The sequence below is a fragment of the Falco peregrinus genome, chromosome 11, assembly GCF_023634155.1.
Source record: "Falco peregrinus isolate bFalPer1 chromosome 11, bFalPer1.pri, whole genome shotgun sequence".
Lineage (NCBI taxonomy): Eukaryota > Metazoa > Chordata > Aves > Falconiformes > Falconidae > Falco > Falco peregrinus.
This window is the reverse complement of record NC_073731.1, coordinates 7,579,045-7,603,870: the sequence shown is the minus strand read 5'-3', so window position 1 is coordinate 7,603,870 and position 24,826 is coordinate 7,579,045. Positions and strand designations below refer to the sequence as shown.

Here is a 24,826-nt window from a genome sequence, read left to right as displayed (position 1 = left end):
CTTTGTTTTTGAGTCTAATGTATGGGAACACTTTAGCTGTTCCTGATTTCAGGCACCATTTGGAGAGGAGGTCCTGTATACCTGAAAGGGAGATTTTAATATTTTTTGTCTCTTTCCCCCCCCCCCCCCCCAAGTCATCACATGCTGAACAGTAGTTTATAGCTCTGGCAATATATACACAGTTGAGGCTGTGCTTTCCTACAGGAGAGAAGTGCATTAATTGTTATTTTTTTTCTTGAAGAAATGTGCTTATTTAAGTTCCAAAACAATTTAATTATGTTCAGTGGGAGCATTCTGGGAATTAAAAAATAGGCTCTTTTATAATCTCTTAAGACTCCTTAATTTTTTCGGAACTGGTTTATGTCTGTTGAAATATTTTTATTATCAGGCTATGCCTTAATCTGCTTGACTTACTGCAAAGTCTTTTTCCTGCCCAAATGTTTCATATACAGAGAGTTACAACAGTTAAATGTAGGAAGTTTTTCAATTGAAAGGCAGAGAACTGAATTAATTTAAAATTTTGAGTTTTGGCACAAATATTTACACATGGTTATAGAAAGCATACTTTGTGAATGATTCAGTTATTCTTGAATCATAATAGTTTTAAATAAACCATGGTGCCAGCAAAAATAAATTAGCTGTCGTTCCAACTCTCTTTGGTCTGTTTCTTTTAGGCACAAAATCAGTGTTATATTTAAGCATCCATCTGTTTTCTTAATCATATCTGATTTGAGCAACAATTACTGCGCATCCTTATCCAACTCCCAAAGCTCCCTTTAGAAGGTGAAGAGGGAGAAGACCACAACTGCCTTTCTTGATGATATTCAGCCAGTCTTTCATACAGTTTTTTTCGTTGGGTTTTTTTTTTTCATTGGACTTAAATATTCTTCCTTTGGGACGAATGAGATGTAAATATTTAGCTAGGCTTAAAGGAAAGTATAAAATCTGTTTTCATCAGAAGCAGAATAGCAGGCAATCATGTCTCTGTAAAGTGCATAGTAAACCCCAACTGTATGTTGTTACAGACTATATGGAGCACAAAAATGCTCATATGGAATATATATCTCGAATCCGTATCATTGCTTAGTGTGTCCTCTGACTGAAGCAGTCTTACCTCTCGCACCACGAAGCAGTGTGTACTCAGCTGTGCAGGGGCTCAGCACTGTAGTTCTTCGCACTTGACAGCTGCTAAGTGTCATGTTTTCTTTTCAGGCAGTTAGCAGTATGTTAGGAAAACTGTCTTAAGATGTCATATCTTCAGGGGTGACAAATTCTAATGTTATCAGAATATTTGTCTGCTATTCCTTTTAGCTACCTGCAACAAGTTAATTCTTTTTTCTGGTAAGACATGATGTGCAAGATGAATTTGCTCATTTAGATTTCCTGAGAACAGAGAAGTATCCTCTTAGCTTCCAGTAATTGTGACATTGCATGCTGTTAAAACTTCCGAAAGTTTTCAAAACTAAGTGTGTAGAGAAGCAAAAATTCTGCCCTGCTTACCCTCCCCCACTCTCCCACCAGTCAGAGAAGCAGTACACTTGGGTTTGTTGTAGTATTTATCACACTTCTAATCCTTTAGCTCAGGTATGATTTAGTTGTATGCTCATAGATGACCCTTTTCCCCTTTTCTTGGTCCCTATTTGTGAAGATTAAATACAATTAGTATGATTGATTTAGTCTAAAAAAATATGATATCAATAAGGGCATAAATTAGCCTTTTCTATGGCCAGTTAATAATTCCACCTAAAGTAGACAATTCCTTTCCCCTTCTGCAATCAAAAGCCTTTTGACCACTTAAATACTCTCTTCTTCTCGGGAAGTGGTCTGGACAGTAGTTCCTAAGCCATTCTAATCTGTGGAGAAACTCTAATGCCTTTCATGAGACTGCCAAATACCACAAGAAAGGGCTGTATTTTCCTCCAAGTCCTTCTGTGCCAGATGGATCAAATGATTCCATTTTCCAGGCAAATAAATCAGAAATCTTGTAACCCCCTTTGCGATTTTGGGTCTTTTTTTTTTTTTTTCTTTTTTTTTTCTTTTTTTTTCTGGAGATGTGACATGTATTTTTTTTTAATTCAGTATTTACTGTCTTCAGAGAGAATCTGCAAGGTTGCTACCTGGCCAGTAATTTTTTCCACAAAAGTATGCAGAACAATATGCAAAGTAATAGTAGTTCAGTTTCTGGGAAGCTGATGACTCTGCTTTTGTTTGGAGATGAAGAGGTGTACAGTTGGAAATAACTAAATATTTGGTTTTGTTGTATGAATACAGAGGGTTTCTTAGCGGCACGTTTTTAGTGAACCTATACAATATCCTTCCTTTATTGTGGCTCTGCATTTATTTGCTGGTGTAGTACCCAGTTTTTGTGGTTGTAACGGTTTGCCACTTACTGTTAATCCTGGCTTCTTCACAGGATAGTGGAAGGACACTTCATATTTTTTTCTCTACTTTTTTCTTCCTAAAAGGCATAGTTTAATATGATTTTAGATCTTGTCCACACTTTGTGTTTCAGACATGTTGTAACCAGCTCCCCAGCCTTTGAATTATTTTTGGAGTGTTGACAAGCGCAAGAACAGGAATTGGTGTTTGCAGTTTTTCAGAAAAATGTTCTGCCTGATTTTCTGAGGACTGGTAGAACTGTCCCTGAAAGCTGCCCATTTTTTCCATGATGAACTCTGTTTTCAGCTCCTTTTTTACTGAGGAGAGCTGGAAGGAATGTTGAGGAGTGGGGACTGGCCAACTGAGAAACCTGGGAGTTGGGAGAAAGAAGGGGATCTAGGCTAGGGCATCTGGGGAGGTCCAAGTATAATTTCCAAGCAATAAAACTGGTATGAGGGATGGGAGAGTAGGATTTGGTTAGGTGAGAGCTGGACTGGGATGGTAAGAAGGGGATGCTGAAGAGAGACAATTAGAACAAGTAGAATTGGGGAAGAGACAGCAAACATCAGACTTGGAGGGGGAAGGAGAAACATGATTCCTACACGCTCCCAAGATCCCATCAGTCATGCCATAAAAGAGGATGTTAACTATAGGATGTCTGACTCATTTGTTACAGAAGTTAAAAAAAAAACCAGTGTAGTGAATGATACAAGGAATTGCAGGTAGGAGAAAAATACTTCATTGCTCAGGCTGTTGCCTCCTGCCAGGGAAGTGGATTCTGTCTTTCTGTCACTGAATTCTGCTCCAGTGTGTTGCAAGGCAAGTCAGTAAATCTCTTTGCGTGGTGAAATTTTGCTTTTGCAAGTGTCCATCTTGTGAAGAAGAAGCTGAAAGTGTATAGGCTGCATCTGAAATCAGTATTTGTTCTCATAACATCCAAGTGCTGTGTGATCTGAAGACTTTTTGAAAAAGCATTCCTGAAGCGTATGGAATTTTTCACCAAAAAGTGAAGATTGCTTTTAAATAAAGTACTTATTCTGGATTTAAATATTCTAAATGTCAAATAGGGATGCTCCAGTTACTTAATGGATTCTTTTTTAAGGTGATGTTTTGTACCATTGAATACTGTAATGATACATAATATAGAAAACTCCATTCTGTTTCTAGAGAAGGGTTCAATTCTGTTTGGTAATTTTGCTGTGTATTTCAGTAACTTAGCTATACATTAAACAGTATCACAAAATATTGAGTAGTTACGTGTTTGCAATCTACAGGTCAAATGGTTAAGATACTCTGGGAAAGGTAAAATGGGATCATGTGATAAACTCAGAATGCATATTTGCAAAAAGGCTAAATTGAAAGTTACGATATATTTGTGCATGCAGCTTTAAGTGCTAGGCATTGTAACTGTGGCAGTCTGTGCTAAATTATGGAATTTAATGTAAACCTAATTGGCATATCCAGACTTACTTGTCTGATCCTGTTACGTGAGAATCATGTAGAGCCAGATATATTGCACTTCTATGAGGTTTACTTTTCTAGGACCCTCAGAAAACTGTCATGCTCTGAAAGTAAAGAGGAAACTTCCTTCAGAAACGTAGCCACTTTCCCAGCTCTTGATAGGTCAGAACCAGAAAGTTGAGGGCTTCTCTTACACCATGCTCACAACAAAAGGGTATGGAAGAGGTGCAGATCTGAGCTAATGGTCTGATAGTTACTGTTTCTCACTGAATCTGGTGAGAGAATGGTACTCTCCTCCTTCAATCTTTCAGTTCACATAGCTGCTAAGTATAAAAATTGCTTTAGGTAACTTGGTGTGCTAAGTAAGTAAGAGGATGGTTTATTTCTCTTGCTGCTGGCTTTTGTTTTGTTTTGTTCTTGAGTTATTACAGTATGAGCTGGTGATCTGTGATAACATAAAACATTTCAGATTTTGTTTGTTTCTTTGAGAGACTGATATCTTTCAAGTAGACTGTGCTCTTAATCTGCTTCTTGTTAACAAATTTTTTATTTATTTTTTTTAAAAAGGCTATTTACCTTAAGCATTGACTCTGAATCTAGGTTTACTGTTGTGCTGGGTATGTCCTGGTTTTAATTTTACATGGTTTTCTGTTGTTAAAGCAGACTGGTACTAAGTAGCTTTAAAAGGCCAGATGACTTGAAAATAGCCTGCCTAGTTTAACTTAATGCATATCATGACATTAGTACATAATGCAAGAAAATATTGGGGTTTTTTATTTACGGTTTTTCTGCGCTTTCTAGCTGTGGATTTATTTTTAGTTTTAATTTATTCAAAGAATAGCTTATTGTTCTCTTTTACAGTGATGGATGAAAAATACACTGGCCATCAGAGATACTGCACCATTGTTATAGTAGTATTACAGAGGCAGTGTTTCAGCAATGGAGATGCTAAATACAGAACCTTTATCACGTGAGCAAGGCATACTGATAGAGCAACAACAGATAATCTCTGTGTGAAATGGACAGCACCAGCTAAGCCAGCTATGAGATGACCCTATATTATTCTGATAGTGATTTAACATTTCAGAATTGTTGTCAAGTCACTTCATCTTTTGTACTTTGTTTTGCCGTGCACAAAAAATGGGAATGACTGGACTGTATTCAAAGCGGTTTTGTGAGTCTTAACTAAGTATAGGAAGGTACATTAAATATAAGGGCTCTGTATATGTCTGTTGTTGTTTTTTGTTTTTTTTTAATTGTGGTACCCATCCTCAAAAAGTGACATCTATAGATTACACAGTCTAATGTCTGGAGGGGAGACCTTTCTGAGGAATAGCAGGAGTCTTGGGAATCAGATTATCACATGAGCAAGCTCTTCTTCTGAGTGTTGTATATACTGAAGGAATGTGTCATTTGGAAAAACACATCCTGTAAAGTGATCTTATTTATAAAGATGTTGTTTTAAGCAATATTTGTTGTTTTCACAGACTCATTAAAGAAAAACTAGATTATTATTTTACAAAGGAGGAAGCAGTTAATTTTTTAAAAACCAATCAGATTCGTATAATTTCTTTAACTTATACTTTTTTTTGGTTTAGGCCTTAAAGAAACTGCTGAAGAAAAGGTCAAAAACAGGTTGGAAGGAAAGGATAACTTAACTCCATGGCAAAAATATCTAGAGAAGAAGAAAGAAAAAAGAATTCTAAAAAAAAAGAGAAAGGTAATGTTTGCATTGGCCGCTTGAGGGGAGTTGTTTGTTTTCCTAAGTTGCTGTTATTGTTTGGTTTAGGTAAGCTAAAAAAGTTGGATAGCTTCCAGTACTGTTTTAAGGTTAGAATATGCAGTGGTCACTCATGTGGAGAGACCGAGAGTGCCTCATCAATCTTAGAGCAAAAGGATATGCAGGATACTACTGATCATATGTATGCTTACACAAAATTTGTTTTATCTGCCTCTTGCTTTGAAGATAAATGACTCATAACAGCATTTGGTTTTTAATTTACATTTTTGAATGCATTAGGAAGGGTCTTTTTGCTCCTTTACGCCTATCAGTTCAGAGTTGTTATGGTAACTGTTACTTGGGGAATTTTTGGCCTAAAATGATACAAACTTGTTTCCCAAAAGTGTAACGTCAAAGAACTGATAGCCACAAAGAACTATTCAAATTTCAAATTGCAAGAGAATTTGGTAAATAGTTCTGTGTGAATAACAAAATGGTCCTATAGGAATGTGAAAATTGCTGCTGCTTCATCTTTCCACACGCAGAAGGTAATTGTGAAGTAACTGACTCCTGTGGCAGTAATGTGCAGAAATAGGCAGATAAATTAAATGTTTGTGCATCTGCTAGAAAAAAAACAAACATGTAGCATACAGAATCTAGCTTCCCTAAATTCTTAAATTACTCTGAGTGTAATTCGTGTTGCAGAAGAATGTTTTTAAGAGCAATCTCTGTGGCTTGAGTTACACTGTGCATTCCAGTTAGTTTTAACTGGCATGTGCTGAGTAACTTCCTAAACCTTACAGAAAATGAGTGCTCTGAATAGAGTAAGTAGCACAGTTAGGTAGTAGAGCAACTTTTGCTAGCATAGTATTCTTGTTTAGTCTGATAAATTTGAGTCAAGGGGCAAGGTGTACAACAGAGTACTTCCAGTAATAACATACTTTCTTTTAAATCCGAAGTCAGTCTTTTTGACTTTTGGAGCAGAAAATGAAGCTCCTTGCTCAAGTAAGTAGAGCTTTTGTGGAACATAAAGTAAGGACATAACAATGCTGTGATCCTGTAATGTTTTGGTATGGTTAGGTAGTGCATCACAGTTAGTGGGTACATCTAATAAAGATTCTTGGAATATACAAGTAGCCCTTCTTCAGGTACATAAAAAGCTTTCAGTCTGTGAAACAGACTTTTAAATTGTTGATTTGTCTTTACTAGCTATTTTTAGTGTATTGTAGTTTTATGATGTTCATTATACAGTATTTCAGTTTTCATCTTCATAGTTACTAACAGAAGGAACATCTAATTGCAGTGAAACTTAAGTAGTATATATGTTGATTGAAGTAATGTTTGTGCTTTGTTACAGGCTACTGCTGAGAGAGAACAGAGTGAAGATGAGCTTCCATCTGATGTTGATCTCAACGATCCATATTTTGCTGAAGAACTTGAGAAAACAGGTGGGTCAAGACAGGTGACCACTGGAATATGTCTGCCCTTTCTTCAAATAATGAGCTTTCAAAACAAGTTGGGATAGAGTAAATGCAGAAATAGCATGTTCAGAATGAAATAAACTAGGTGCCATTTCCGTAGGTGCCATTTGCAGCTGCTGTGCTTGTGAAATTATGCATATTGTGGTGTGTGGAATGGTAGGGAACATTGTTCTTTTAGCTTTCACCAGAGAACATTATGTAGCCAAATTCTGGGGATGGCTGTTAAAAACAAACTGACCATCTGCACCCCTAAATATTCCAAAGAAAAGAACCTGATTGCCTTTGAAGCCTGTTTCCTTTTATATAGGAGGAGCCAGATATATATGGGTCCCTGTGAAGTTTGGGTCCGTTGCAAAAATGTCAGATGTTTTTGCATCATAAACAAAGTTGTCTTTCAGAAGAAATCAAATTTCTTTTCTGTTACACTCATACATGTTTTTACTAGTGTACTCTGGCTACCTAGAAGCCCAAACAGTAAAATGTAATATTTTAGGAAATAACTTGTCCAGTTTAGATTTTTAGGATACTTTTTTTACAAGCTTTTTAGTCTGATGTTTAAGTTAGCTTTTGCTGTGGTAATAGTAAATTTATTTTGAGTGTGATTTTGCTGGTTAAAATCCTAAGGTAGGGATAATCAGTAAGCGTAAGGCTTAAAGTGAGCTGGCTTTCCGTGCTTTTGGGGGCCTAAACCTAAGGGTGTTCCATGCTATTGTATATTAAAAGAAGAAAAAAGAGGGAGGGGGGGGAGAAGAAAGAAAACAAGCAATCAAACACAAAAAAGGTAGCAACAGATTTACAAATATTACCAGTCTGTTGTTTTCATTGGGTTTTCTTTCAACGTAGCAGTGCAGATCAAAGTTCCATTTAAACAGAATACATTACTGTTAATTTGATACCAGTCGGCATAGGCTTCTTCTGTCGTGGTGGTTTGAAGTTTGTATTAGGAGAAAATAAATAATTCAAAAGCAAAACCTAGACGACTTTGTGTCTTACTGTGCTTATATGTATGTGTTAATAGTCAGAAGTACCAAACAGTAGGGTAAGTCCTACCCATGTTTTACAGAAAATAGTGCAATTTAAGGTGTCATGCAATGCTGTTTTCTGCCATGCTATCCTGGCAAGTTGTATATAGTTTTTTTTCAGAACTCACTGTAAAGATGCCATTCCTTCCACCCCTTTTTTAATTTTTCTTTAATAACAAGATCGTGTAAGTACTCTCATATTAATAATGGATGTTTCAACGTTCTATGTAAAATCTCTGAAATAATGTTTTCTTCTGCATTATATAAGTAGTTCTTTGTGTCATGGAGGGGCTCGGCAGAGAACAGTCTTATCTGCAGATTCTTGTCTGGAGGATAGGCTTTTAGTGTTCCTGGAGTCTTTGAGCATAGTATAATAGACATAAAGGTTAAGAAAGTGAAGCTTTTTTCTGCAAGATTACTGATAATCTGCTGAGAAACAGGAGAAAACCAGAATGTGGCTAGCCCTGCAGAGGTTTTAAAGGGAGAGTACAGTGGCTGGCTGCAAGCCAGTTGACATTTTAACAATGATTACACAGCACAATTTTGTCTGGCTTTCACCAAGTTTACCCAGAACAGCCTGTCTCATAGCTGGGGTTGCTTTTAAGCACAGCTAGCTTATCCAGTTGGGGAAAATGGGTTGCAATCTTCTTTGAACTAGGCTGTAACTCTGCCAATTTTCTATCTAGGGTACAGACAGTATACAACTTGAATGACTGTAATTTTTCATAAGCCTTCCACAATTCCCCTGAAAAATTGAAATTTGTCCCTTAAACTGACTGTCAGATGATCTTAGATTATGCTGAAGAAGCATGTGACTTTGGGATATGCTCACGACTCAGGTGGACCAGTGCAGAAACTGGGAGGACGCAGTAGTACTGTTAGGGTTTTGCAGTGGTGTATTTGCTCCCTTGCTGGATTCACTTGTTGACCATAGTGTGTATGGGTCTTGTATAAATTAAGTTTTTGTCAAGCTTAGGCAAATGAAAGAGTGTAAGAAGCTGTTAGACAAAGGGCCTCACAAATTTGAAAACTGGAAATTATGGGAAGTCTACTCGAGTGTGTATTCATCAGGTTTGTCTTTGTTTTTGAGAACTGTTTGTAAAGCAGGCAGTGATTCTTGTACTGTAGATGCTTCCTCTTGGGAGAGGCAAGGTAGAGCAAATTCTTTGTTCCTGCTATGCCCAAAGAGAGTCTGCACAGGGTGCAGGTGTGTGCAGATTAGCACTCATGAAATTCATGACAGTGGTTGCTTTGCACAAAGTTTTCATCTGTGCATAGTGCCTCTGTGGATTTTCAATAGTACCACAAGCTAAAATGTAAAATGCTTCATCTGTATGAGCCTCGATGTTGCATTGCAGAAGCTTGATTCTAGTTTGATATTATCAAGAAAAAGAATAGTTTGTTACTCGTTTTACATGGATGCACCTATTTCAAAAAGTGTTATACAGCTTCATTTGGCCTGGCCAGTTTCAGTCTTACTGCATCTGTTTCTGCAGGGTCTCAGAACAGGTTCGTGTAAGATAGAACGACTTTTGTAGCTTGAAGTGTTGGAAGATTAATAACTGAATAGTGTAATTGCTCATTAACATGGGAGCAATGTCCTGCTTTTGGAGTTCACTCAGCAGTTGCAGAACACTTTATAGACTATTAAACATACTTTCTATTGATCGTTCTTTGAGGAATAACTCCTATAGGTTCCAAACTTTTTGATGCCTTCTGATGGTCTAATTTATGATATATGTAAGAATTGATGGTTTCTTAATGCTAGATGGTAGCAGTACGACTGCGGGGACATTAAGAGGTTAACAGCAAAAGCTTAGTACAGTTGTAGAACCTGTACTGGGAAGATAAAGGTCTCAGCTGTGTTACTGATTTATTTACTGTCTGTCTTTGCAAGGCTTTTGAGACCAACTTTCAGGCTTCTGAATGAGACAGGTAAGAGGTCTTGTGAGAGAAGTTTTTGGTCTGGGGTCGATCTCTGTGTTTGAAATATCAAAACTGTGATTAGCTTTTACTGTTAGCACTGGAAAGTTGATGTGCAAAATGAATGTTGCAGACTGGATTCTTGAGCTGAGAAAGAGCTGAGTGGCAGCCTGAGGGGGGGTTGCAGCAGAGACTTGAAGCTTTTCTCACTGGCTGGTGGCAGCTATCACATTCGCATAGCATTGAAGACAAGTATCTGCTGCTGTAAGGTGGAACAAATCTGTTTTAAAGATGGCAGTGGGGATTAGGTACTAGGGGAAATCGGAGGTTTTGCAGTCATTTGGGAAAGCCTTTTATCATAGGTTTTACATTCATAAGTGTGCAAAAATGGTGGGGGGGGGACTTCCAGAATGTATGTGGGAAGAGGCGCTGTGTCAGGAGTATGTTAAAAAAGATAGAAAATGATGCATTTGTGAATTCGGAACTGTTTTCAGTCTGATGGAGAATTTTTAGTGCTAAGTGTGATTTTTAGGCCCCAAGCTGGTTTTATTAGTTGCATAGTGTCATAGTAAGAAAGACTGATTGATTGATTGATTGATTTTCATGGAAAAGAGCTTAGTTTAATACTAGTTCCTGGTTCACCTCCATCTGCAGCAACAGAAGTCTTTGAAGGCATAAAGCTAAACTATCTTCAATTCTGTGATTCTACATATAGTGAAAGATGAAGGAAGATGACTTGAGGGCCCCTTCTGTGGGGCATGGGTGGAAAGGCAAAGGGATTTACTGATTTAGCTTCTAGAACAGTTGTCTCCAATTCATACCTCTGATTCCTTGTCTGTAGTTTAGCCAGTTCTGGGAAGATACAAAAGATTTCATAGTTGTTGAAGTCTTACATAAGACATTTATTTCTCCCTTCTACATATTAACATAAATTGTGCAGGTTAGGTTAACAATATTATGTCTGTATCTGATTTTCCTGCACATTTTCTGGAACTACTAAATCAACAGTTCTTAAGCTGATGACATTGTGCATCTGGATAGTTTATTTTTTGGTGCTGGTGGTTTGTTTCTTCTAGAAATCCATTTCCAGCTTGGAATCCATTTAGAAATAGTCAAGAGAATAGTCAAAGGAGAAAAAATGTACTTCAAGGAACGTGTCCTGTTCCAGAGTATACTTAGTGATATAACTTGACGTTTTTCTGGCATGTTTGTACTTTTAGTCTGACTACAAATCTGGCTTAACAAAATGGAGCCAAATACCTTCCTTAAGAGTACCCCCAGTGGACTGTAATAAATTGCCTGGGAATGTAATTCCAAGCTCAAAGGTCAGAGTATGTGGTTCAGGTCAGGAAACCTTCTGCTTTTCCTGCTCCTTCTTGATCAAGATCTACAGGCATTCCAAAGAGAGTAACTTGATTTTGTAGGATTTATAAATGGATCTGTTTTCATTAAAAGTTATGTTTGACTAATGTCTTATGCTGTTACTATCCATTATGTCTGCCTAATCAGCGCTGCGTATCTAAAGTAAATTCTGAGAGAGTAAGAGAGCTTCATCAGAAGAGTATTCGATCTGAATAGTCACTCATATTTTAATTACCTTGATTTTGTTCAGGTCTTTTTTGTGAGGGTTTTTAGTGCTAGAACTGTTTTTCCCTTTCTTTTTTTTTTTCTTTTTTCTTTTTCTTTTTTTTTTTTTTTTTAACTGATGAATTCTTACTCATCTGCCGGACTTGTATTCTGGGTACAGAGAAGAGGTGCACATTTGCCGTTTATTCTAAAGTATGTACTTTGTTGTCTACTTAAGTAGAAAGAACGAGCAATTTGAGAACTGCAGAACACTTCAATTACATTTATAAGTATATAAGCTAATATCTCTTTAAAACACCCTGGGAGTGGAGTGATGTCATGTGCTTGCCTGCACTGTTGTGATACTTCTCTCTATGGCTCTATGAAAAACACAGTAAACCCATTTTTTCTAACTGTTCTTTGTTGTTGATTTGTTTATGCCATTTGAATATTGCTGCCTCCTGAAACAAATATTCAGTGGATTGTTATTGCTTTAGGTCTAGCTGGCTTTTCTTAACTTTTCAGCCTTTTTCCGGCATCTGACACTTAAGTATTGATTACAAGAAAATGAGATGCACTTAGAGGTTCTATTCATCAGTAAATTATGTTATCATGAATAAACTTGAATAAACATGTTTAATCATATATTATATTTGCACTCAGGTGTAAAGAAGAAGCCAGAATCTGTTGAAAGTACCTCAGAAGATGAAGATGAAGTTGAAAGACAGAAGGTAAAGTGGTTTAAGATGTTAAGAATTACAGATGTTGCATTGCCTGAATTCTGTAAATATTTGCTATGTTTGTGAGTGGAACTACTGAATTCCATAGGATGGCAATAGAATAGAATTGTATAATTTTAATAGCGAGAGCTGTTGGAACAAGAACTACACAAGAAAAATGGTAGGTGGCACATGACTTGATGTCTTTAAGATTACACCAGGCTACCTTTCTGGGACAGTTGAACACAGCAGGGATAGGCAGCACTGAAATGTGAGGGCACAGAAGTCATACTGGTTGAGCTGATAGTCCCTCTGGCTTTAAAGCTGCCACAGTAAGTTTTCATGTTGCGTGGTGCTCAACATTTACCCCTAACGTCAGCACTGTATGAAATATCTGTGTGTCAAAAAATTGTCCTGTAGACTTTTAACTTTGAAGACTGAGTTGTTTGGTATTGCATGCTTGTTTTTCATTCTTCCTCAGGACAAGTTAGCTAAATAATTTATTGAATTCTTACATGTTAATTTTTATTTTGCTGTATAGATATCAATATAAAATTGTGATTTCAAAGTTAAGGTGTGCAATTTCCAGATTATATTATTAGTATGTTTGAAAGTTGAATGTGGGTATTTGCATTTATTTTATATCTAATAAAAAGGAAATCAACTTCTATATGTTAAATGTTAAAAGAACATTCTTATGGATGGAATAATACTGCCCTGACAACCCTGTTTCAACTCATTTATGTGTGTGTCAGCTCATACAGACTTCATTAATGAGTTGTTACATTTGTTGTAGGAAACTTAATTTCATTGTGTACATGGACTATCTTATTTTGTAACAGGCTGAAATGGCCCTACTTATGATGGATGATGAGGATGACGCCAGAAAACATTTTAATTATAAAAAGATTGTAGAACAACAGAATTTGAGCAAGAGGAAAAAGAAACTCTTAATGAAGAAGAAAGAATTACTAGAAGATGACTTCCAGGTAATGGTATACTCCTGATTTTAAGGCTCAGCTAGAACTGTTGTTAATATCAATTATTTTCAGGACAATTTTGGTTTTTTCATATCCTTCTCCTCCCCTACTCTGAAGGAGAAGAGCTAGATATACATTTTCAGGGAGTTCAAGGTTGTTTTCAAAAAGCAAGAAATATACTGACACAGTGTTGAAGGAAACAGACTTAAACTCTGTGTAAGGCAACAAGGTGCTATTTATGCAAGGCCTTGTACATCTTGTTGCCTAATATACTCCTTGGTGTGTTTGTTCTGATGGTTATCCACTGCTGCTTTTGCCCCGGTTGGTTCTTGACAATGAACCTTTCCTTGGTCTGCCAATAGAGGCACGTACAGGATTTGTACAAGTGTTCACTTGTCTGTTTTACCAATCTTCTGGCTCTTTACCTCACACTCGCTGGGATTCTGTGACTGGAGCACTTCCAGGAATGGTGAACAATCTCACGAGCTATGACTCCCTAAGCAGCTCGTATTTTACTGTGTTTGAAAGCTTTGCTATCATGGGTAAAAGTTATCTAAACTAAATACTCCTTTTCTCCCTTCAGGTAAATGTTGCTGACACAAGATTCCAAGCTATGTTTACTTCTCCCCTGTTCAATTTGGATCCTTCAGATCCAAATTTCAAGAAGACAAAAGCAGTAGAAAAGATCTTGGAAGAAAAAGCTCGCCGAAGAGAAGAAAAGGAGCGAGATCTTAAGGAGGCAAGCAAGGGGCAGGAGAACAAGATGGCAAAGAAAGGAGATGTTGCTAAGAAAGGCATAGATCCTGCTTTATCAATGCTAATAAAATCTGTCAAAAATAAAACTGAAGAGTTTCAGGCAAGGAAAAAGCAAAAATTGAAATAACTAAACTTCAGTTTTACTCAGAAGTTGACGTTAGTTCCATTCTTATACCTGGCGACACCTATTAAAGTTACTACAGCCTGCTCTGATTCCCATCCACCTAAAATTTTCTGAGAAGTCACTTAATTATGGTGGTGAGTACTGAAGTAACTAGAGCGATAATCAGTCTTTTCTTCTGCCACAACAAATACGTATTTTCAAGGTGTAGATTTCCAGTAATAGTACAAAAAAGTAAGTAAGGAATTGGTGGGTTTGGGGCTGTTTCTTTAGTATCATGCTGTCTCTTAAAGATAACAAAAATGCTGAAGATGGCTACAAAAAGTAGTCATAATTATGGCTGTAATTTATAAATAACTTCTGCAGAGATTTATTGCTGAGACTAAAGGGTCTTAAAGTTTTTAATTCCACAGAAGTCTGTAAAACATATTTCTGTTGATAAACAAGGTGGTATTGTAACCAAAAATTGAAGAAATTTTGTATACAGGTTTTCTGTACATTTTAAAAGATTGCATATATCCTTCACTAATTTCTCCTCTAAATACTTTTAAGACTTCCTGGATAACAGAACTAATTAATGGAAATACTGCCATTTAGAGGTGTTTCATTAATATATGTTGGAAATAAATGGTTTAAATTGGCCCGAAGGAATTTTGGATACTTAGCTGTGTGGTGGTGTTCTGCGCCTGAATGAAATTATGTCAACATTAAACTTCTTGCTATTAATATTGCATTCCCATTAATTTAGTTAGACTTATATAAGATCTTCCATCATTGCAAGTATTAAAAGCAAGAGAGAAATAAAAGCTAGATCTAGATGATACAATTTTAGAAACCCTGTTGTTTGGCCATGTTATTAGTGTTCGTGATGAAGGTATCAGTGGTGCAGGGAAAATACAATAGGTAGAAAATGATCTTTCGTCCCTGGAGTGTGGGGATTGATTTGTCTTTAAGTTTGGGGTTGGGTTAGAGTTTTTTGGGTGGTTTTTTTTAAGTGTTTGCTGTATCAGCTCTAATGGAAATACAACATTGTATCAAAAAAAGAACTAAAAAGTTAGAAACAAGGAGCTGAAAGGCAATTTGTAATTTTAAAGAGGTATTGTTAATTTCTGAAACATCCTACTGGAAGTGGCAGGAAGCTTCTGAACATGGGTATACAGTGGAGAACAGCATAGTGATATTCAGCAAGACAATGAATTTATGAAGAAAGATGCTTTGGGAAACAAAGAGTTTTCCACCAAGGGAAGCATCCCTGCATCAAACAGGAGAACCAATCGTTACTACTTAAGAAACTGTTGTGTCATACGAAAGTGATAAAATGTACATTTATGCATCTGAGACAGACAGTGGATGAGGAGACAAGCCTCCCCAATAATGAAAGATCATATTAATTTTAGAATAAAATTTGCAGCATGGAAAACTAAGTAGTTGTCTGTCTGCAATGCAGTTACTTAAGACTGGCACCTATGGTATGATTTCCAGGTGCCAGAGCAGTGACACCAAGCTGAAAGGATAAAATTTAGGCACACCATGTATTTGTACAGATTTTTTCTACGTGTGGTTCATTGCATGGCATATATTTTGTAGGCATATGAAATGCACTAGGGGTAGTAGCTTGAAGTGAACGAGAGTTAGAACTAGGATATGGTGACGGAAGGGCAAGTGTTTATGTACAAAGTGTGTGGAAGACTGGAAAGCTGAGAACAAAAGTGAAAGGTCTGAACAGAAATGCAAGTCAAATGAAGGACCCACCTAGCCCAGCATCTGATCCCTGACAGTGGCCAGTGACAGGAGATGGCAACGGTGCACTTAGAATATTACACCTTGTCAGCGGGGAAGCAGGTACGTTCATAACTGTTCTTTTTCTTTCAGAAATACAGCGTGGGTAGGACTCACGGTCGTAGGTACTTACTTTGTGAAAGCACCATTTTGTAGCTGTAGCAACAACAGAAAGTGTCATTCTGTGTTGGTGCACCAGCAAACGCTGTTCTAATAGCAAGTCCACAGTCTCCCTTAATTTTGTTTAATAATTTGTATGAAAAAGCAAATTTGGTGGGGGATGAAAGGCAACAAACTGTACTGTGTCTTAATCTAACCCTGCCAAGTTCTACCAGATACTTCTGTTTTGATGCATTTGATGTGCGTGTTCTTACAGAGGAGTGTCCTGGCTTGTGCACTAGCAGTAGGCATAGTCTGCTGTGTTTGACTTCCTGGCAGTAGTTGAGTCACTTAAATTACCAGTGCTTTTCTTTTTGGCTCGGTGCTTTTATAACTTTATTGGAAAATCTGTGGCGTCAGTGAATCTCCGCTCCTCTGGAATGCCCAGCTACGCTGAATGACTCATGGGTCCAAAACTATCCAACAGAACTTCTGTACTACTTCAATGCATCTGTCCTTTACAGTAACTTTGCTGGAGAACTGATTGAACAAAAAATGATTATAAAATTATAAAGTCATAAATAGTGATGAATTCTTATTGAAATGAAGACGGTGTAAGTTATGCTGTGTCTTTTCTTACATGCACATGTGCTGGCTACCTTCTTTCTTCCATTTAGGAAGCCTAGCCTGTACTTGGGAGTCATAGCAAGACAAAATGCACAAAAATTATGAAGGCAGACTTGACAGTGATTTTAACTATTGGTTGAAAAAAATATTTTGCTGTGTGGTAATGTGTGTTGGGTATCATTTAAATGTTTAATGTATGATAATTTTAACTCACCAGATGTTCTTTTTATTGTTGTTTTTGTTCTCAAGTTGCTGAGTCCTGAAGGGGGGGCATCTTGGTTGGGAAGAACTGCAGGATCTGTCCCAGCATGCATCTTAGATGGGAAATTTTTTGTCTGTTTGTAAAATGATTAGGTCTAGAGCCTCTCTTCCCCACCCCCCGACTTTTTTTAAAAAATCAAATAATTACTTACTATGTCCTAATGGCTCAAAGCCCATCATCTAATCTCTATAACTCCAGAACAATACTAACAAAATCTGGAGTGATTTCTTTCTGTGTTTTCAGGAGAAGCGTATCTTCTAAGTCTGATAAGAAGTGGTCATGTCTCATCTAGAATTCCTTGCAATTCATTGGTCTTGGTGTAAACAAAACAAAGGATGTTTTTGACCATCTCATCCTTTTAAACATGAAAATAGGATCTGGAAATTCTAACCTCTGAACTTTAAAATATGATTTTTATTTCTCCCTTTCACTAAATGCCATGTAACCAGCAAACCTGATGGCAATTAAGTAAAAAAAAAAAACAACCTCAAAAAACAGGACTGTTAAAAGTGAGACAGAACTAATTTTTCTAGCAACTTATGGAGGTCTGGTATAAAGTAGTTTGTCTCCAAGTTGGCAGCCATCAGAGCTCATGCTAGAGTGTAAGCCAGACATTTAAAGATCTAATATTACAAGTGGAAATCACAAGAGGGTTTGATTTATTTAAAAACTGAGAAAGATCAGACAACCAGAGATGAAGAGCCACGTATGTTTTCTATTATTCCTTTCTTCTAAAAATTAAATGTATTATTTCCAATTAATAGCAAGTTGGCTTTTTGTTCATTTCATATTTTAATAGTGTCCAAAAATAACAGTAAGTTGTGCTGTAATGTGCTTTTTTAGCAAACAAAATCCAACCAAAATACTGTGGATTTTTTTCTTAATAAAAGTCTTAAAAACTTATGTTATATGTGATATATATTTCAAACTACTAGAGTGGTTAGGTTGTTTTGCACTTGTCTTAAGTCATGAGCTAAATGCTTCAGTTTTGTAGCTATGATAAGAACAGCAAAAGTAGTAGTTCTGATAGCACAGTAATTGTCATTATTTCATACAATACTTTACATTAGGAAGGTTGCAGTCTTAAAAATGTACCTTTTCATGCACAGGATTATGTTACTGTATTCCTGTAAAAAGCAAGACAAGGTGGTAGAAAGGTCTTGTCTTGTATTTTTCTTTCTGTGCTTGACATACCGTGTTACAAATGGGAGTATTTTTGTCTGGGTTCTGGATCCAATCTAGATTAATGTCACTTAAGGTCATTATTACTTTACATCCTCCTCATCACTAGCATATGAGCAATCCCTACTCAGTACTGTTCCAGCTCTATTTCAGCCATCTGAGACTATGCAAGTTTTAAACAACATTGCTTCTAGCCTCCAGTGAGCACACTGGCAAATCTCCTTCTGTCCCATTCTCGGAGACACCCGATCCAAAGGCTGGTTGCCACGTTGTCGTGGGCAAATGCTCTTGGACTGCATCCCGTGCGCTCCTTGGCACTGCACAAATCCCTTGGCTTTGCACTGAAATCCAGCCCAATGCACTTAGACCTTTCTCTTTTTATCCTTCTGGAGTGAGGAAGGAGGGAAAGGACAACTGAGGCAGATGAGGTTTGTATTGACTTCCGACAGCATGAGTCAAAGACCGACATTATAATTCTGAAAAGAAAAACTGCCCGTTGCAGTCAGCAACGTGTGTGGCTGAACCACTGCTCAAATGGGTTGGCAGTTTGACTGTGGAAAATAGAAGTCTGAACAGAAGTGGTTAGCAAAAGGACTAAGAATAGCAAAGGGAATGTTTTAGGGTGGCTGTGACTTCTACAGGTGACGAGTTAAAATAATTTCTGTGGAGTGCAACCCCCTCCCCTAAGCATAAGCTGCTTCAATTCCTCCTTCCCCTGCCTGCTTTCCCCCTTAGGTTAATACCAGGGCACTCAAAGAGGGAGCGGGTGTGTGAGCTGCCCTGAGAACAGATGCCATGGGCTTTAGGAGAATTTTGGGGCAGGGCAGGACAGCCTGAGCCATTGGTCTTTTTACTGAAAGAGTTCTGGAAAAGTAATGACAGCAGCACTAGCAGGGAGAGAGCCTGAGAAGATGAGCTGTGATGAACAACGCCTCTGGTGTTGACCTACAGTTGTTCTGAAAGGTGTCCTTATGCCCAGAGGTGGGAAAGAAGGTCAGCAGTTCCCAAACCAACCACAAGTTCAGCTTTTTTGGTGGTTTGGTTTTGGGATTTTTGCAGGTTTCTCATACACGAGTTTTGTATGACAAAACTAAATATAAATGCCTAGGAACCAAAAACCATGTCAGAGAGAAAATCAAGCATAGTACATGTGAAATCAGCTTTGGCATTTGTTTCAGTTAGATGAATGGATGCTTTTCTTCAAGCTGTAGTCTGACATTATAATGCCATGAAAGGAAGCAGTTTTCATTATTCTGTATTTTGGTGTCCAAGTGCTTGACTTTGCAAAATAACTGTTTTGTTAGCAGGGTTTTAATTTTATTTTATTATCATTAAATAAAACCCACAACCCTTATGCTCCGTGGAAGCCCATCTGCCTCACAGATGGGTCAGCACCCTCTCAATCCAGCAGACCAGACTGACCACTTGAGTGCATGTCCGAACTGTTAGCAGCGAATGGCAGCATGCCACGCATGGCCCTCGCCGGAATTTACTGAGCCAAAGGGATGCTGCACAAAGTGACAGCTACAGAGTTACTTGCAGCGCTCTTGTATTAATGTCAAAACAGGTGTAGCAGACCAATGGCACGTAAAAGGAATATAAATCTTATCGCTAAAGCTAGCTGGTTTTCTTAAGAGGCCCAAGATTTACATTTGACAGCAAAGCAAGTTCCCTTGGTAAGTAAAGATGCATCACAGAATGGCTGCTTTACTTTGCTGTGAGTCAAACCTTTGGAAAGGCAAAAGGTACCAATATATTGGAGAAGGGTGATGAACTTAAATCACGTATTAAAAGAGATGTAGTTTAAAACTGCAAATTCTGTCCTAATATAAACCTGCACTGGTTTTTGTACCAATCTCAATCTCTCCGAAACGTGAATTTGCTGATCGAGCTCGTGAGCTAGTCTGAGGGGTGAGAATGGGTGGTGTTCTCCTTTTACATCCTGAAGATCAGAACTTCCCCAAGATGAGAATAATTTTGCCAATTATTCTTAAAGCTTCATAGTGAACTTGAGTATCCTGAGCTCTCTTTGTTGCAGTTGGATCAGTACCCCAGAATCTGAAGAGGAGGAAGTTGTGAAGACTGCCCTGCTGAAATTGTATCATACCTTGAGTGCAATAAAACAACTTTGGTTTGGACTTAAATCGTTACCCACGGAGAGCTGCAGAAAGCAACCGTGCAGGTCAAACCCCATAAAAATAATGAGATGATAAAACATGTGGAGAAAACTTAGTCCAGGATTTACTTAGTCACCAGCTTGGCCTGTTTTTCCAAAATATGTACTTTTAAATTGTCGTATTTAAATCTGCAGCATGCTTTGTGTGGGTGTGAGGAGAAATGATCTCTGACTCTGAAAACCACTGTTCTGTGAGTCCTGGCTTCCCAGAGCGGTGGATGAGGAGATGACTATCCTGCTACAATGGCCAGTACGTACCCAGTACACATATAACTCACTTTCCATCTTTAAGGAATAAAGACAAAACCTTGCGGGGATTTACTGCTAGTGATTATTTTGGCAACAGCTGATGAATACATATTTTAAGTTTCGTTTCTCAAAAGTCCTGTGTCTTATGATTTGGCCCCCATCGAGTTACAACTGTGAAAGCTGGCTGAGAGAAGATCGCAATCGCACCGAGCTGAAGTTTTTTGAGGTGCGATGGAACAAGTGTTGGAAATAACTGTGTGTGGGTGTTGAGCAGCCGGGAGTATGTGGAATGCTGTTTAGACAGGTCCAGGATGCTAGAGTATTTTCCTCATGTGAAGTGGCTCATTATCTGGAAAAAACATTATTTTACTGGCTGCAAGTCAAAGAAGGGGCCTTTTCATATGCAGAGGAAACAAGCATGCCTGTAGAAGACTGCAGGCTTATTTATGCTACCTGCAAAGATCAGCCAGTCTTTCAGGGGGATTAATAATGTGGTATCTGAGCAGATTGATTCCAGCCTTTACAATGGCCTTGAGATGCTAATTCTCTTTTTGCAAGCAATCATTCAGTTAACAGTTCCTGTTGTACTTGGTGCATTCGGCTGCTTTCTCTGTTGCAAGTCATTTCTACAAAGTTCCTAAATGAAACTGGAATGGTCAATATAGGGCAATGGTCAATACATTTCGTGCTTGCCTTTTTTGTTGTTCCCTTCTCTTTTCTTTTTTCCCCCACATAGCCACTTCCCAGACAAATTCTTTTAAGTGCCAAGTTTGTCTTGAATTGATTGTTGAAGGTTGTCCTTTCATCTGGGTCAAAAGAGATAGGAGAGGGATGTGAGTCTTCTCTTCTATAGCCTTTTCTCAGCATCTGTGTCCTTACCAGGTGTCCGAAGGCACTGAAACCTCTCAAGCCAGAGGTTCAGCTCTTTGTTGCCAGGAATGCCTCCTTTTGTGAAGCAAAGACAGAGTGGTTTTGTGAGGTCGGGATCTCTTTTTTCAAAGCGGCTCTCTGGTGCCCCGCAAGAAGCTAAAGAATTACTAAAAAGGAGACCTAAGCCGTGCTGAAAAGCCTGTCTTTCTTGTCTTTTACTATTAAATTGAATATTCTGTCACTGCACCTGAGGGCCACAGCTTAGCACCTCCAACTCCAAATTCTAGTATGCCTTGAAGTGGAGCAGCTGAATAATTACTTCACTACAGGTTTCTTAATGAAGTTATGTTTTCTTATAAATGAAAATCCAGCAGTCTTGGATGAGTTGTAACTAGCAAAAGTATCAAATGGTTTCTCTGTACTTTGTCCACATCATTGTAACAAACCAGTATCTGAATTTGCCCCTGCCCATGGCAGGGGGGTTGGAACTGGATGATCTTTAAGGTCCTTCCAACACACCGTTCTATGACTCCATGAATGTAAGTTGTCAGATACGTGGGCCTGATTTGACAGAACCTCATAGATGCATACAGTGTTGCCTAGACTTACTCAAAGAAGCTCCAGAATTTCTCTCTGCAAGGCATTTCCTCAGTGGAGGAACTATAGGACGTGTATAGAGCACCCACCCTGACCCTGTTTGATGGGTTTATACCGCTGGGTCTGAATGGGAGTTGTGAGGCAGCAGAGAGAGGCTGGACTTCATCTTGTTTCCCTGAGCCGAGGCAAATGATTTCGCTTGACAGGGTGTTAAGCAACTCACTGAGTTTAGCAGCAAACACATATGCCTTGCACACAGCTCCTAATTGAGTATTGCTCACACCTCTGGAGCAGAGCACTTCTCAAAATCCTGGTCAAAGACGTTTCCAGCTGTGTTGTGTTAAAATGCTTCTTGTGGGGATGTGCTTGTACCTGCTTGAATGTCTGTGGGTCTGCCTGACTGCAGATGCATTTAAATTCTTGCTGAGCACGTGGGATCACCCCACTCAACATTTGGTCAAAAAAAACCCCAAAAGTATTCCCTCTCTGAGCTTTTCTTTCAGGAAATGGAGGGTGTTGGTATTAAAACAATATTTTAAGTTCCAAGAACTAATTTAGACATGTCTGCATGCTTACCTCAGATTTTATTTAATTAATGGTTTAATTATAGTACAGCAAGTAAGATGAAGCCTCACTGAAGCCTCTGGGCTTGGACAGCCACTTTTATTCAGAATAAATTAAAGCAGCAAATAAGCTTGTTATCAAATCAGGAAGTAACGCTAGTAGACTCTGCTTTGAAACACAAAGTGTAAGAAATCTAAGATAATCAACAAGAAATAGAACAAAACTAAAACCAGGCGTTAAAACACAGCTGGAAACTTTTGTAAAAGGAATAAAGGAAGTCTTTCACTTCAAACCTGTACACTGAGGAATGATTTACAGAATGAGATCACATTTTATTGGAGTAGCAACACAAATCTAGAGAAAAGCAAGGACCAGAAAATAGGAAAAACACCAGAAGTACTTAGCCAGTTTGGAAACTGTCACTGGCAGCAAGGGACAAATTAAGTAAAAGCCTCAAAAAGACAAGTGAAAACATTTGGATTTGAAATCCAGTTCTCCTGGAGAATAGGGTAGGACCAAACATTGACAACATTTTTAGCTTCTCCCCGCTAAAGCCGGGCTCCATGATCACGCTGTCCAGCCGTCAGTCTGTCAGCCTACCTTCGTAATTTGAACCTGCTGGCCAACTTCAAGGAGATTTGACAGGAGGGTCAAGTCACAATATGTGTAGCTGACTTTCAGCCACATGTGCTGCCTCTTTCTTAGCCAACAGACAGGAGGGGTGGACAGAGAAAGGGAAAGGGGGGGGAAGAAGGTGTGTAGGACCTTATACAGGTCGTAGATTATTGCACAAGATCAAATCAAAGCTGCTTTCATAGTGGCCAACATTGTGTGTCAGAGAAAGGTTGCAGCCAGAAGGCAAGTGTGTTGCAATACTTCTGCACAACACCCTCCTCCTCCCCGCAAATCAGATTGTCCTAGCTCAAATGTGACTATTGCTGCCTGAGAGGCAAAGCAAGTACTTTTTGGAATCTTCTTGGTTCACTTCAGCATCGCTGTGAAGAATAACGAGGACTTTTAAAAAAATAATTGGCAACAGAGCAACTCACAACTGGGATTTGGACCTCACCATAAGATCTGTGAAAGGAGGCCAAGGATTTTCTAAGGGCTTGTGGACTTCACGTTACTTCCTTGTAGTTTTATCCAACAGAAGAGGAAGCACCTGGTAATGTGGAAGACAAAAGCTGATCTCCATAAGCCACATAGTTTTGTGTGCCAAAAATGTGTGTTGAAAAAGGAGACTTGCATTTGTTCTTGACATTTTTTTGCATGGCTAAAAAAAATTTAAGGCAGGTCATTGAAACAAAATCACATCAATAGTACAAAAATTAATGGAAGCACATTGTTATTTATTGGGAGAAAAGACATAAAAGGGGTTTCTGTGATTACAAGGCAGGCCAGAAACAAGCCTTCTGAGTGCCTGGGGAAGATCCTACACAGAAAGATTAGGACACAGTGGAGGTGGAATAAAGTCTGGGGGTAAAAAGGTCAGTTTCCACAAGTTTTGTTTGGCTCTTGGCAGTTCAGTGCTCAAGTTTCTGTTAATGTTTAATATATGATATAACTTGTGTGCAACATGGTGGCCACGGGCTAAAATACATTCACTACATATGCAACTGAGACCAAATTATGTTTGTCTTGTGTGGTAATGATGGTATGAAGTGTAAGTAATCTATTACTGGTTATTATTTGCTTTGAAATGTATTTTGGCTAGTGAATGAAATCAGTGTCAGAGGAAGTACTGTTTCTACAGATTTGTAAAAATTCCCTGTAAAGATGTAGTTTGGCTGAAGCAGGTAAATTCCTGACAGCTTGTTTGCGAAGAGCAAATGATACTGTTCACTGTGGCAGGAAGCACAGCCACAGCTACACGTGCTCACTTTTAGGAAAAGAAAAATGGGGAGAAGTTGAAATCTGTTTCTTCTAGAGGGGTAGAGAGAATCTTTTATACAAAACACATCCTATCACTGCTCACATTGGAGCTTGAGCGAGAGATCAGGGAAACCTCTTTAGTGAATTCTGCAAAGAGAGCCACCGTGTCTTGATCTTCTAAAAATTTCACAGTTTCAACTTGAAAAAGCTGACCTTTGCAAATGAGAATTTGAGGTGTCAGCTAAGATAAATGTACTCGATGATCTAATCAAGTCCATAAGGACATCTGGTCTCGTTTCCCAGTCCTACAAAGAGCAGGGGCTCTGAAGTGCGAAGGCAGGAACTGCAGGCAACGGGGACTGGGCTAACGAAGCATGCACACAGCTGGCTGCTGAGGCTCACATCTACATGATGTGATGAT

General features: G+C 38.3%; 1 protein-coding gene across 3 annotated transcripts in view; it reads left to right on the top strand.

Annotated features, from left to right (window-relative positions):
* ESF1 (ESF1 nucleolar pre-rRNA processing protein homolog) overlaps positions 1 to 14,779 on the top strand; it is a 34,885-nt gene extending 20,106 nt beyond the window's left edge. For all 3 annotated transcript variants that reach the window (XM_055816096.1, XM_013300136.3, XM_005238603.4), the window contains 5 exons: positions 5,439 to 5,560; positions 6,918 to 7,008; positions 12,216 to 12,283; positions 13,114 to 13,260; positions 13,835 to 14,779. In XM_055816096.1, coding sequence (XP_055672071.1) covers positions 5,439 to 5,560; positions 6,918 to 7,008; positions 12,216 to 12,283; positions 13,114 to 13,260; positions 13,835 to 14,134 — 728 coding nt within the window. In that variant the 3' untranslated portion in view covers positions 14,135 to 14,779. The remainder of the gene's footprint in view (positions 1 to 5,438; positions 5,561 to 6,917; positions 7,009 to 12,215; positions 12,284 to 13,113; positions 13,261 to 13,834) is intronic.
* The last annotated feature ends 10,047 nt before the right edge of the window (positions 14,780 to 24,826 follow it).